General features: G+C 39.9%; 2 protein-coding genes across 51 annotated transcripts in view; one reads left to right on the forward strand and one right to left on the reverse strand.

Annotated features, from left to right (window-relative positions):
* Window positions 1-15381, forward strand: part of LOC106602686 (cyclin-dependent kinase 2-associated protein 2) — a 299328-nt gene that overhangs the window by 225314 nt on the left and 58633 nt on the right. The window lies entirely within an intron of this gene.
* LOC106602685 (uncharacterized) overlaps window positions 4541-15381 on the reverse strand; it is a 63238-nt gene continuing 52397 nt past the window's right edge. For 16 of the 50 annotated variants that reach the window (XM_082974287.1, XM_082974318.1, XM_082974316.1 and 13 more), the window contains 15 exons: window positions 12556-12621; window positions 12237-12302; window positions 11859-11924; window positions 11537-11626; window positions 11214-11291; window positions 11054-11077; window positions 10852-10917; window positions 10659-10685; window positions 10410-10475; window positions 10087-10152; window positions 9764-9829; window positions 9693-9716; window positions 9503-9568; window positions 9309-9335; window positions 4541-8685 (listed from right to left, as the gene is read on the reverse strand). In XM_082974287.1, the coding sequence (XP_082830413.1) occupies window positions 8174-8685; window positions 9309-9335; window positions 9503-9568; window positions 9693-9716; window positions 9764-9829; window positions 10087-10152; window positions 10410-10475; window positions 10659-10685; window positions 10852-10917; window positions 11054-11077; window positions 11214-11291; window positions 11537-11626; window positions 11859-11924; window positions 12237-12302; window positions 12556-12621 (1310 nt within the window). In that variant the 3' untranslated portion in view covers window positions 4541-8173. Of the gene's footprint in view, window positions 8686-9308; window positions 9336-9502; window positions 9569-9692; window positions 9717-9763; window positions 9830-10086; window positions 10153-10409; window positions 10476-10644; window positions 10686-10851; window positions 10918-11053; window positions 11078-11213; window positions 11292-11536; window positions 11627-11858; window positions 11925-12236; window positions 12303-12555; window positions 12622-15381 lie in introns of those variants that run through there. The other 34 variants (XM_082974282.1, XM_082974281.1, XM_082974278.1 and 31 more) reach the window with 34 other exon arrangements.

Below are 15381 nucleotides of genomic sequence, written 5' to 3' on the forward strand. Positions count from 1 at the left end.
TTAGCCTGGAGCTAGCCCATGCTAGGCCCTTTCTCCCGGCTAGCTAAAGAGGCCCATCAGCCACTCCTGGGCTACAATACCTGGACCCCTTCTACTGCCTGTACAGGGCACGGAACCCCGCCGAGCCTTCATGACTGGACTACGACGTAATCTGCTCGAGGGGGTACTCAACTGGCCTCTACATCGCGACGTCCCCTGAATGCCCATCTGCTAGCCACGGCCCGCTAGCTGCTAGCCGCAGCCCGCTAGCTGTCTAGAGCATATTGGACTGTTAGCTGTATAGATCCATCGGCCAATTTCTTGGGCCACTATACATACTTTGCCAATTGGACTTGGACCCCTCTGCTACTCGGAACCCTACTATCCATCACAACTGGTCTATCGACGTCACTACACGCGGAGGCTAAAACAGACTTTCCTCCGTCGAGACGTCCCTCTAAGGCCCTTCTGCTAGCTTGCTAGCCCCGGGCCTGCTAGCTGTCTGAATCGCCGTGTCTCCAGCCAGCCCAACCACTCACTGGACCCCTATTGATCACCCGGCTACGCATGCCTCTCCCTAATATAAATATGCCTTGTCCTGGTTAGAGATTATTGTTTTATTTCACTGTAGAGCCTCTAGCCCTGCTCAATATGCCTTAACCCACCATTTAGTTCCACCTTCCACATATGCGGTGACATCACCTGGTTTAAACGTTTCTAGAGACAATATCTCTCTTATCATTACTCAATGCCTAGGTTTACCTCCAATGTACTCACATCCTACCATACCTTTGTCTGTACATTATGCTTGAATCTATTCTATCACGCCCAAAAACTTGCTCCTTTTACTCTCTGTTCTGAACGTAATAGACGACCAGTTCTGATAGCCTTTAGCCGTAGCCTTATCCTATTCCTCCTCTGTTCCTCTGGTGATGTAGAGGTTAATCCAGGCCCTGCAGTGCCTGGCTCCACTCCTACTCCCCAGGTGCTCTCATTTGTTGACTTCTGTAACCGTAAAAGCCTTGGTTTCATGCATGATAACATTAGAAGCCTCCTCCCTAAGTTGTTTTATTCTCCGCTTTAGCACACTGCCAACCCGGATGTCCTAGCCGTGTCTGAATCCTGGCTTAGGAAGACTACCAAAAACCCTGAGTTTTCCATCCCTAACTATAACATTTTCAGACAAGATAGAACTGCCAAAGGGGGTGGGGTTGCAATCTACTGCAGAGATAGCCTGCAGAGTTCTGTCTTACCATCCTGGTCTGTACCCAAACAATTCAAGCTTTTACTTTTAAAAATCCACCTTTCCAGAAACAAGTCTCTCACTGTTGCCACTTGCTATAATCCAGCTGTGCCCTGGACACCATATGTGAATTGATTGCCCCCCATCTATCAGAGCCAATGCTGCTAGGTGACCTAAACTGTGACATGCTTAAATAGCTAGCCCGTGATGCCTGGGCTATGTACTTAGAATATTGCAAAATGTGCTTTCACCAAAAAGCTATTTTAAAATCGGACATATCGAGTGCATAGAGGAGGTCTGTATCTATAATTCTTAAAATAATTGTTATGCTTTTTGTGAACGTTGATCGTGAGTAATTTAGTAAAATGTTAGCGAATTCCCCGGAAGTTTGCGGGGGGTATGCTAGTTCTGAACGTCACATGCTAATGTAAAAAGCTGGTTTTTGATATAAATATGAACTTGATTGAACAAAACATGCATGTATTGTATAACATAATGTCCTAGGGTTGTCATCTGATGAAGATCATCAAAGGTTAGTGTTGCATTTAGCTGTCTTCTAGGTTTTTGTGACATTATATGCTAGCTTGAAAAATGGGTGTCTGATTATTTCTGGCTTGGTACTCTGCTGACATAATCTAATGTTTTGCTTTCGTTGTAAAGCCTTTTTGAAATCGGACAGTGTGGTTAGATAAAGGAGAGTCTTATCTTTAAAATGCTGTGAAATAGTCATATGTTTGAAAAATGGAAGTTTTTGTATTTTAGAGGAGTTTGTATTTCGCGCCACGCCCATCATTGGATAATGGAGCAGGTGTTCCGCTAGCGGAACGTCTAGATGTAAGAGGTTAACACTCCGGCCATCCTACAATCTAAGCTTGATGCCCTCAATCTCACACAAATGATCAATGAATCCACCAGGTACAACCCCAAATCCGTAAACACGGGCAACCTCATAGATATCTTCCTAACCAACTTGCCCTCGAAATACACCTCTGCTGTTTTCAACCAAGATCTCAGCGATCACTGCCTCATTGCCTGCATCCGTAATGGGTCTGCGGTCAAACGACCACCCCTCATCACTGTCAAACGCTCCTAAAACACTTCAGCGAGCAGACCTTTCTAATCGACCTGGCCCGGGTATCCTGGAAGGATTTTGACCTCATCCCGTCAGTAGAGGATGCCTGGTTATTCTTTAAAAGTGCCTTCCTCACCATCTTAAATAAGCCTGCCCCATTCAAAAAATGAAGAACCAGGAACAGATATAGCCCTTGGTTCTCTCCAGACCTGACTGCCCTTGACCAGCACAAAAACATCCTGTGGCGTTCTGCATTAGCATCGAATAGCCCCCATGATATGCAACTTTTCAGGGAAGTTAGGAACAAATATACACTGGCAGTTAGGAAAGCTAAGGCTAGCTTTTTCAAGCAGAAATTTGCATCCTGCAGCACAAACTCAAAAAAGTTCTGGGACACTGTAAAGTCCATGGAGAATAAGAGCACCTCCTCCTAGCTGCCCACTGCACTGTCACCACCGACAAATCCACTATAATTGAGAATTTCAAGAAGCATTTTTCTACGGGTGGCCATGCTTTCCACCTGGCTACCCCTACCCCGAACAACAGCCCTCCACCCCCCACAGCAACTCGCCCAAGCCTCCCCCATTTCTCCTTCACCCAAATCCAGATAGCTGATTTTCTGAAAGAGCTGATTGTCAGCTGGCCTAGACAATCTGGACCCTCTCTTTCTAAAATGATCTGCCGAAATTGTTGCAACCCCTATTACTAGCCTGTTCAACCTCTCTTTCGTATCGTCTGAGATTCCCAAAGATTGGAAAGCTGCCGCGGTTATCCCCCTCTTCAAAGGGGGAGACACTCTAGACCCAAACTGCTACAGACCTATATCTATCCTATCCTGCCTTTCTAAGGTCTTCGAAAGCCAAGTTGCCAAACATATTACAGACCACTTCGAATCCCACCGTACCTTCTCCGCTATGCAATCTGGTTTCAGAGCTGGTCATGGGTGCACCTCAGCCACGCTCAAGGTCCTAAACGATATCATAACCGCCATCGATAAGAGACATTACTGTGCAGCCGTATTCATCGACCCTGGCTAAGGATTTCGACTCTGTCAATCACAACATTCTTATTGGCAGACTCAAAAGCCTTGGTTTCTCAAATGATTGCCTCGCCTGGTTCACCAACTACTTCTCTGATAGAGTTCAGTGTGTCAAATCGGAGGGCCTGTTGTCCGGACCTCTGGCAGTCTCTATGGGGGTGCCATAGGGTTCAATTCTCGGGCCGACTCTCTTCTCTGTGTACATCAATGATGTCGCTCTTGCTGTTGGTGCTTATTTGATCCACCTCTACGCAGACGACACCATTCTGTATACCTCTGGCCCTTCTTTGGACACTGTGTTAACTAACCTCCAGACGAGCTTCAATGCCGTACAACTCTCCTTCCATTGCCTCCAACTGCTCTTAAATGCAAGTAAAACTAAATGCATGCTCTTCAACGGATCGCTGCCCGCACCCGCCCGCCCATCCAGCATCACTACTCTGGACGGTTCTGACTTAGAATATGTGGACAACTACAAATACCTAAGTGTCTGGTTACACTGTGAACTCTCCTTCTAGACTCACATTAAACATCTCCAATCCAAAATGAAATCTAGAATCGGCTTCCTATTTTGCAACAAAGCAGCCCCCACTCATGCTGACAAACATATCCTCGTAAAACTGACTAGCCTACCGATCCTCGACTTCGGCGATGCCATTTACAAAATAGCCTCCAACACTCTACTCAACAAATTGGATGCAGTCTATCACAGTGCCATCCATTTTGTCACCAAAGCCCCATATACTACCCACCACTGTGACCTGTACGCTCTCGTTGGCTGGCCCTCGCTTCATACTCATCGCCAAACCCACTGGCTCCAGGTCATCTAAGTCTCTGCTAGGTAAAGCCCCGCCTTATCTCAGCTCACTGGTCACCATAGCAGCACCAACCTGTCGTGTCTTTGGGGGTACCATTAAACTGAAGATATGTTTATCAATTAGCTCCCTGTAATTATTATCACGCGATTAAATTGATTAATCGTTTAATTGTAATTAACTAGGAGATCGGGGCACAATATTCAGATTACAAAGCTATAATTTTCCTAATATAACTTTCCTGTACTATAATATTCTATTCTATTATAGTATAGGCCGATTATCTTCTGGTTTAAATGGTGTATTTTACCTCGAGTCCAGTCTCATTCCAAACGTCGTAAATTGTTGTATCTGCACGAACCCAGTCTTTACTAAAATCATCCATACATCAATTGTCTTAAAATCATTTATTTACTACACTAAGTAATTAACAGAAAACATACAAACAGCAATTATCGTCACAAAGGATTGGTATAGTAATGTGCCCTAATGGCTAACAAGCATGGCTGGTCTGTTAGACAATGGGTCATAAACGGTCAGCTGAGAAGTTACACAGAGTTCATTAATATTAACAATTGACAATTGAAGGCTCACTCATTCGGGAACAATTGCAATCAATATATATTTACGCTCATGTGTCGTCGTGATCCTTGTTCGAGAGTTCTGTTCTGTTGGGGAGTTTTGTCCTCGTTCTCTCTCTCGGTTAGAATGGATCTTTCAGAGCGACATTCATTAATGTCGTCATAGAATGGTTGTTTCGTTGGTCTTCGCGTTCAATGATATAATTTACTTAGCTGCAGACTAATAATTAATATCAAAGACTTGTTCTTATTCTGTCGGTCTCGATAGTCTAAAAGTTAACCACGTGGTATAGTTCACTTTCAGTAGAGTACTTGGATGGTCAAACCTATGGGCCAACCCGCAATGGAGTGGAGGCCTGGTCTGGGGAAATGTAAATCAAGGGGTGTTTTATAGTGCCCATCGAACAGGCTTGTCAAATGACGCCTGGTCCTGTATGGGTCCCTGGGGGCGTGCCCATGACTGAGCTAGACTTGGTTACAGAAATACAATTCTATCACATTACATCAGTACATAGCATCTCAATGTCTTACAAAAGCTTTATCCTTATTAATACATTCTATACAACCATTATGATGCTATTATATAAACAGTTTTATGGTAATATGGCTATATTGTCTCTTCTGAGTATCACAAAATTGTACCAAGCGGATCAGTTCGTAGCTGGATTCTTCACCAATCTTCCATACCTTCTCCAGAACACAAAATGTCGCTTGGCTCTCCAATTCTATGAGTTGGAAGAATTTCCTGTGTCTCTCTATGGGCCATGTGGCCAGAGACTCTCCTGGAATTTTAGAGTTTTTATGACCCTTTACACACAGGGTGGATTGGGGGGAAGGTAGGTTGGGTGGTGGTGCAAAAGGGAGGGGTCAACTGTACCAAAAGAGGCCAACGTCATGACAAACCCGTAGCATGCGCTCCAGCAGGTATATCTCACTGGTCACCCCCAAGGCCAATTCTTCCTTTGGCCGCCTCTAATTCCAGTTCTCTGCTGCCAATGACTGGAACGGACTTCAAAAATCACTAAAGCTGGAGACTCTTATCTCCCTCACAAGCTTTAAGCACCAGCTGTCAGAGCAGCTCACAGATCACTGCACCTGTACATAGCCCATCTGTAAATAGCCCATCCAACTACCTCATCCCCATACTGTATTTATTTATTTATTTATCTTGCTCCTTTGCACCCCAGTATCTCTACTTGCACATTCATCTTCTGCACATTCTACCATTCCAGTGTTTAAATTGCTATATTGTAATTACTTTGCCACCATGGCCTATTTATTGCCTTACCTCCCTTATCCTACCTCATTTGCACATGCTGTACATAGACTTTTTCTACTGTATTATTGATTGTGTGTTTGTTTATTCCATGTGTAACTCTGTGTTGTTGTATGTGTCGAACTGCTTTGCTTTATCTTGGCCAGGTCGCAGTTGCAAATGAGAACTTGTTCTCAACTAGCCTGCCTGGTTAAATAAAGGTGAAAAAAAATAATAATAAGTAAACTTCTGACTTCAACTGTGTGTATGCCAGTTAGTCTCTAAACCTGTGGTAAAGTGGATTAATGTGATTATTTTAGTAAGTTATTTTATCACTTTAGTTGTGATAGAGTTTCTATCAAAACATATAGGCCTATGGGCTAGGCTACATGAAGTGTGTAATTATGATTTGAAAGTCTCAAAATAAAGTAGGCGCTGTTTCTTGCCTTCAGCTGAAAATGCATGTGTTAAAGGGGAATTAAAGGACAGCTACACTAAACAATCTAACTTTCTTAGATTTTTCCCAGATCTCAAAAGTGGTCCCCTGATATGGTTAAAGCATTGTTGTGAACATAGAAAATCAAATTGTTTTTTTTTCTGTTAAAAAAGTGTGAAAACTGGGGAACATGGAAAAACAAAACAGAGAAAAATTAATAATATAGATGTATTTTTTTTAACGTATTTTAAAAGGCACTTTAGAGCACGTGTCATCCTGCAGCATAGCATTTTGAGGAAAGTTGAAGTCCGGTTCAGTATTGGCTATGCACCCTAATATGTATGCCATTTAGCAGACGCTTTTATACAAATCGATATGGAAGAACTGGGACATTTTCAGCTTCCAAGAATTGTGTACAGATCGTTGCGACGTGCATTATCATGCTGAAACAAGGTGATGGCGGCGGATGAATGGCACGACATTCATGTCCTAGTTCCTCCATGGCCTACATACTCACCAGACATGTCACCCATCAAGCAAGTTTAGGATGCTCTGGATCGACAACAGGGTGTTCCAGTTCCCGCCAATATCCAGCAACTTCGCACTGCCATTGTGCCATTGAAGAGGAATGGGACAACAGGTCACAATCAACAGCCTGATCAACTCTATGCGAAGGAGATGTATCGCGCTGCATGAGGCAAATGGTGGTCACACCAGATACTGACAGATTTTCTGATCCACGCCCCTACCTTTTTTTTTAAAGATATATGACTAACAGATGCATATCTGTATTCCAGTCATGTGAAATCCATAGATTAGGACCTAATGAATGTATTTCAATTGACTTATTTCCTGATATGAACTGTAACTAAGTAAAATCTTTAAAATTGTTGCATTTATATATTTGTTCAGAACATTCAAGGTTTGACAGCTTTGTAAGCGTACAACTTCCTTATTTTTGAAACTTTATCAACAGATTACAGTAATTTATTAATTGGGACAACATTTTAACAGAATTCAAGAAAACAAAGGATATTGCTAACTTGTACTACAGTAGCTTCACAGTATACATTCATAATCTAGCTACAGGTAGAAAAAAAGTGAAAGATTTTTGGTTGATTTTATAAAACTCGGCAGCTTGTAGTATTAAAAAATTTGAGTAACTTTTGGTTCGTTCAGCCATTCTTAGGGGGAAAGAATAGGGTTTTGGGATAAACACAGAAAATAACATCTGAGGTTAACACAGGTTTAGGAGATGTTATACATTTTAATCTGAGATAACGTTCGTATTAACTGACGGATATTATGAATTAAGCCTTTGTGTTTTTTCTGATTACATAAATGCTTTTAAAAAATCGAAGTGACGTTAGCTGATGAAGATTAGCTCCTAAACCTGCGTTTACCACAGGCCTTATTTCAACGTTTATCCAAAAACCCTACCAAAACTCCATTCATTTTCCCATAGGGTTTGTTCAACAAACCATGGCGGAGTACTGCCTTCCAAAAGATGCCATTACTAGTGCTTTCTTTTTCTTGTGGTGTCTGAAAACTTTTCGGGAAAAAGATACACACATTTACCACTTGTTATCAGTGAATAACACAAAATGTGTATAATGCATGTCTCATTTGACATGAATTTCACCTGCATCTCAGACCCTTTTCACACTATCGTGCTGGCCCAATATATACTAACCAGGCCAGTCCAGTACAGCTAGACTTGGCTCACTGGTGTGAAAGGGGTTTTGGTATGCATTCAATTTATTCTTATTGGGGTTTTGTCATGTTGTCCCGGGCTGAGCACAGGAAAGTAGTTTGATGTCTTAACATCAGTAAAAGTGTAAAGAGGTGACTCTGTATCAACATTATAAAAAGACAGAGTGTGTCTGTCACAGTCTAGAAACACTCCCACAATAGTGAGCTCTTCCACAGTTATTGGTGATTGAGGGTCAGTATTGACATGGAAACCTTTTTCTTTATCAAAAGATAGAATCCAAAATCCATTCTGTGGAGTCAAAGGAACATTACAATTTCTCTCAACATTTTCACTGGCCACACCAACATACCATGACAGTTTTCCTGTTGTTCGTTCCTTTACCTTCACTTCCCAATAGTGTTGTCCTGAACTAAAGCTCTCTTTAGAAAATACATGGAGATGCATTCTAATAGAGGCGTTTTCTGTATCTTTTTCTTTAACGTAATGAGCCTGATTTCCACGATTGACTCTAATAACAGGATGTGCAGTCTTTTCATCCAGAATTATGTTCTCTGAGGGAAATAGAAAGACAAGATGTCTTTCATTCACACAATATGTTGGGATGGATTGGTAAGGATTTAAGATAATGTGGACCTACACGTAACTGCCAAAATAAAGGAAACACTTGAGTAAATGAGGTTTCTGGTGTCTCTGTTATTGTGTGGGGTGATTTTTCCTGTCAGAGTTTAGGTCCACTCAAGCCGAGAGGTCTAGGAAAATGCCAATAACTACACATCCCTTCTGAGTGATCACCTTCAACCTATGCTGAAGCATTTCTATCCTGATGGGAGGGGTCTCTTACAAAATGACAATTCCCTCATAGGGCACGAGTGGTCACAATAGTTTGATGATCATGAAAACAATGTAAACCATATGCCATGGCCATCTCAGTCACTAGATCTCAACTCAATTAAACACTTATGGGTGATTCTGGAGCGGCGCCTGAGACAGCGTTTTCCACCACCATCAACAAGAGAGCTCCAGACACTTGTAGAATCCATGCAAATGCACATTGAAGCTGTCCTGGAAGCTGGTGGTGGCCCAATGCCCTATTAAGACACTTTGTTGGTTTCCTGTATTTAGGCTGTTACCTGTATATCGTAATAATCTAATGAACACACAATTTTTTATTTACCTTTGAATCCTTTCACCTGGTGCCAATCTGCATTTAAAAAAGTGAATTATGAGTGTCCTGAATATGAATTTCCAAAAATGTTATATTATAAATGGTTTCATGCACTCCAACATATCAGCACACTTAGTTTTATGAACACTGTAAACTATACAATGTAGAGGGTAATGCATTTTTTTCCCCCAGTAAAACTTCACCTTTCAGATTAACTTCTTTACCAGATGATATGTGTTCGGTAGGAATCTTCACTGTGTTTTCTGCTCCTAAAGAACCCATTTTGGTCATTATATTGCAATTCATTATCATACATACAAAACTAGGCTATTACATTATTATCCAAGTTATAATAATACATCATATACTGTGTATCATGATAGTGAACATTACCTTCAATGGAGTTGTTGGTCTCTGCTGAATGTAAAAAGTGAAAGTTATTGTAAAAAGGTTAATTACTTTACCTTCCAGATTAACTTGTTTTCCAGCTGCTCTCTGTTCAGTAGGTGTCGGCACTGTGTTTTCTGCCCCTAACGGAGCACATTTAAGTAATATTGAAATTCATCAGGTTACTACATTATGAAAGTTATATTATATCATATACAGTACATCATGAGTGAAGATTAAATTCAATTAGGTTTTTTGTCTCTGTTGAATGGAAAAGTGAAAGTCATTGTAAAAAGGTGAATGTGGAACTGGGACAGTCAAATCCTATTGCAATTAAGACAAATGATCATCAAATTATACAATTAAGAAGGTAATTATTTTTTTAATCCTATTTCTTTACCTTTCAGATTAACTTCTTCTTCAGCTGCTCTCTGGTCGGTAGGTGTCGGCACTGTGTTTTCTGCAACTAACGGAGGACATTTAAGTAATATTGAAATTCATCAGGTTACTACATTATCAAAGTTATATTATATCATACACAGTAAATCATGAGTGAACATTACATTCAATAAGGTTTTTTGTCTCTGTTGAATGGAAAAGTTGAAAGTCATTGTAAAAAGGTGAATGTGGAACTTGGACAGTCAAATCCTAATGCGATTATGTCAAATTATCATCAAATTATACAATTAAAAGCATAATATACTCGTTCTCGTATTACTTTACCTTCCAGATTCACTTGTTTTCCAGCTGCTCTCTGTTCAGTAGGTGTCGGCACTGAGTTTTCTTCCCCTAACGGAGCACATTTAGGTATATATTGAAATTCCTATGTAGAATCTATGCCAATGCGCATTGAAGATGTCCTGGAAGCTGGTGGTGGCCCAACGCCCTATTAAGACACTTTGTTGGTTTCCTTTATTTAGGCTGTTACCTGTATATCGTAATAATCTAATGAGCATACCATTTTTTATTTACCTTTGAATCCTTTCACCTGGTGCCAATCTGCATTTAAAAAAGTGAATTATGAGTGTCCTGAATATCAATTTCCAAAAATGTTATATTATAAACGGTTTAATGCACTCCAACATATCAGCAGACTTAGTTTTATGAACACTGTAAACTATACAATTTAGAGGGTAATGCATTTTTTCCACCAGTATAACTTCACCTTTCAGATTAACTTCTTTACCAGATGATATGTGTTCGGTAGGAGTCTTCACTGTGTTTTCTGCTCCTAACAGAACACATTTTGGTCATTATATTGCAACTCATTATCATACATATTTTATTGATACAAAACTAGGCAACTATATTACTATCAAAGTTACAATAATACATAATATACTGTGTATCATGATAGTGAACATTACTTTCAATGGAGTTGTTGTTCTCTGCTGAATGGAAAAAGTGAAAGTTATTGTAAAAAGGTGAATGTGGAACTGGGACAGTCAAATCCTATTGCGATTATGTCAAATTATCATCAAATAATACAATTAAAAGCATAATTTACTCGTTCTCGTATTACTTTACCTTCCAGATGAACTTGTTTTCCAGCTGCTCTCTGTTCAGTAGGTGTCGGCAGTGTGTTTTCTGCCCCTAATGGAGCACCTTTAGGTAATATTGAAATTCAACAGGTTACTACATTATCAAAGTTATATTATATCATATACAGTATATCATGAGTGAACATTACATTCAATTAGGTTTTATCACTCTTTTGAATGTAAATGGGGAAAGTTATTGTAAAAAGGTGAATGTGGAACTGGGACAGTCAAATCCTATTGAGATTATGTCAAATTCTCATCAAAACATACAATTAAAAGGGTAATATATTTGTTCTCCTGTTACTTTACCTTTCAGATTCACTTGTTTTCCAGCTGCTCTCTTTTCGGTAGGTCTCGGCACTGTGTTTTCTGCCCCTAACGGAGCACATTTAGGTAGTACTGAAAATAATCAGGTTACTACATTATCAAAGTTATATTTTATCATATACAGTATATCATTAGTGAACATTACATTCATGTAGGTTTTTTGTCTCTGTTGAATGGAAAACGTGAAAGTTAGTGTAAAAATGTGAATGTGGAACTGGGACAGTCAAATCCTATTGAGATTATGTCAAATTCTCATCAAAACATACAATTAAAGGGTAATATATTTGTTCTCCTGTTACTTTACCTTTCAGATTCACTTGTTTTCCAGATGCTCTCCTTTCGGTAGGTCTCGGCACTGTGTTTTCTGCCCCTAACGGAGCACATTCAGGTATATATTGAAATTCATCAGGTTACTACATTATCAAAGTTGTATTATATCATATACAGTATATCATGAGTGAACATTACATTCAATAAAAAAATGTTGTCTCTGTTGAACGGAAAAGGTGAAAGTTATTGTAAAAATGTGAATGTGAATCTGGCACAGTCAAATCCTATTGCGAAAGTTATTGTAAAAAGGTTCTTGTGGAACTGGGACTGTCAAATCCTATTGAGATTATGTGAAATTATCATCAAAACATACAATTAAAAGGGTAATATATTTGTTTTCCTATTACTTTACCGTTCAGTTTCACTTGTTTTCCAGCTGCTCTCTGTTCAGTAGGTCTCGACACTGTGTTTTCTGCCCCTAACGGAGAACGTTTAGGAAATATTGAAATTCATCAGTTTTTAACATTATCAAAGTTATATTATATCATGTACAGTATATCATGAGTGAACATTACATTCAATTAGGTTTTTTCTCTCTGTTGAATGTAAATGGTGAAAGTTATTGTAAAAAGGTGAATGGAACTGGGACAGTCAAATCCGATTACGATTAAGTCAGATTATCATCAAAATATACAATTAAAGGGTAATATAATGTTCTTCTATTACTTTACCTTTCAGCTTCACTTTTTTTCCATCTGCTCTCTGTTCGGTAGATTTTGGCACTGTGTTTTCTGCCCCTAACGGAGCACATTTGCAGTTGAAGTTGGAAGTTTACATACACCTTAGCCAAATACATTTAAACTCAGGTTTTCACAATTCCTGTCATTTAATCATGGTAAACATTCCCTGTCTTAGGTCAGTTAGGATCACCACTTTATTTTAAGAATGTGACATGTCAGAATAATAGTAAAGAGAATGATTAATTTCAGCTTTTATGTCTTTCATCACATTCCCAGAGGGGCAGAAGTTTACATACACTCAATTAGTATTTGGTAGCATTGCCTTAAAATTGTTAAACTTAGGTCAAACATTTCAGGTAGCCTTCCACAAGCTTCCCACAATAAGTTGGTTGAATTCTGGCCCATTCCTCCTGACAGAGCTGGTGTAACTGAGTGATAAGAGAATGATCTAATAAAGGTAAATGAATCAATAAACAATGATTAATTATTAGTCACAAAGCATGGTTAATGAATAATCAATGTAATGATCAATGTAGTGATCGATTGGTCTGATTAGTTCCAGAAAGTCCAGGAACCACTGGAGAGGGAAAGAAATGTGTGTATGCAATTAGTATAGAGAGCAGGGGACGGATGGTAAAGGGAGTAAAACTTCAAAGGGTTCCTGACCTTGAGGGAAAGGAACAGGCTGAGCTAGATAGTGATAAACAGTGTGGGACGTCGATGGGGGATGCAGGTCACCAACAGTGTGTGTGTAAATGCATGTGCGTAAGTAAGCAAGAACTATAAAATGACTGTTTTGTTATCCTGACCTCAGAACGTTCTCATGAATAAAGCCGAATGAACCTTTTGCAGAAAGCTGAGTCCTTGCCTAATTATTTAACCCATTGTCTTACAAACCTTGGGAATTAGTCAAGGCTTATTGATTATTGATTATTATCATGAAGATATAAAATTCCTTTAACAATTGGTCCTTCGAGCTGGATCTCAAAAACTGCCGCTGTCGTTCCAAGGAGACACCGAAACCGTGCACGGGCGGATGAAATATCCGTAAATCAAAGACCTGGCCCTTTACTGTGGGTTCTTTACAGGCCGGTGACAAACTGGTATGCGACAGAGGTGGTGACGAGATTCAACGAACATTGAAAAACTCAGCTGCAAATAACAAGGTTAGTAAGCTTTATTCATTGTTTTGGGGAATAGCACCTGTATGATTACATTAAATAAGGAATGAGTGGTAGCACCTGAATGTCTGCGTTGCATGATGAAATGAGTAATGCACCTGTGTGTCTGCATTGCATGATGGAATGAAGGATACAACTGTGTGTTGGCATTAAATGAGGAAACGATTGATGTGAGAGTGAAAGGCGGGAGCAATTAGAGGATTTGAACCTCTAGGGGCTAGGGGGCAGTATTTTCACGGCCGGATGAAAAACGTACCCAATTTAACCTGTTATGGCTAGGGGGCAGTATTTTCACGGCTGGATAAAAAACGTACCCGATTTAATCTGGTTACCAGTCCTGCCCAGAAACTAGAATATGCATATACTTATTAGCATATGGATAGAAAACACTCCTAAAGTTTCTAAAACTGTTTGAATGGTGTCTGTGAGTATAACAGAACTCAAATTGGCAGGCCAAAACCTGAGAAGATTCCTTTACAGGAAGTGGCCTGTCTGACCATTTCTTGAACTTCTTTTCCATCTCTATCTTTTACTAAGGATCTCTGCTCTAACGTGACACTTCCTACGTCATCCATAGGCGCTCAGAGCCCGGGAAAAACCTGAATGTCGTCATCCCAGCCCCAGGCTGAAACACATTGATCGCCTTTCTCAAGTGGCCGATCAAGGGACTCTGGGCTTAGGCGCGTGCACCCGACCGCCCCCGCCTTTGTGATTTTTTCCTCTGTTTGCCGAAAAGGAGATTCCCTGTCGGAATATTATCGCTTTTCTACGAGAAAAATGGCGTAAAAATGTGATTTTAAACAGCGGTTGACATGCTTCGAAGTACGGTAATGGAATATTTAGAATTTTTTTGTCACGAATTGCGCCATGCGCGCGAGCCTTCTTTACCATTTCGGATAGTGTCTGGAACGCACGAACAAAACGCCGCTATTCGGATATAACGATGGATTATTTTGGACCAAACCAACATTTGTTATTGAAGTAGCAGTCCTGGGAGTGCATTCTGACGAAGACAACAAAAGGTAATCAAACTTTTATAATAGTAAATATGATTATGGTTAGTGCTAAACTTGCCGGGTGTCTAAATAGCTAGCCCGTGATGCCTGGGCTATGTACTTAGAATATTGCAAAATGTGCTTTCACCAAAAAGCTATTTTAAAATCGGACATATCAAGTGCATAGAGGAGGTCTGTATCTATAATTCTTAAAATAATTGTTATGCTTTTTGTGAACGTTTATCGTGAGTAATTTAGTAAAATGTTAGCAAATTCCCCGGAAGTTTGCGGGGGGTATGCTAGTTCTGAACGTCACATGCTAATGTAAAAAGCTGGTTTTTGATATAAATATGAACTTGATTGAACAAAACATGCATGTATTGTATAACATAATGTCCTAGGGTGTGTCATCTGATGAAGATCATCAAAGGTGAGTGCTGCATTTAGCTGTCTTCTGGGTTTTTGTGACATTATATGCTAGCTTGAAAAATGGGTGTCTGATTATTTCTGGCTGGGTACTCTGCTGACATAATCTAATGTTTTGCTTTCGCTGTAAAGCCTTTTTGAAATTGGACAGTGTGGTTAGATTAACGAGAGTCTTGTCTTTAAAATGCTGTGAAATAGTCATATGTTTGAAAAAT

This window comes from Salmo salar, chromosome 04 (genome assembly GCF_965601325.2).
Source record: "Salmo salar chromosome 04, fSalSal1, whole genome shotgun sequence".
NCBI lineage: Eukaryota > Metazoa > Chordata > Actinopteri > Salmoniformes > Salmonidae > Salmo > Salmo salar.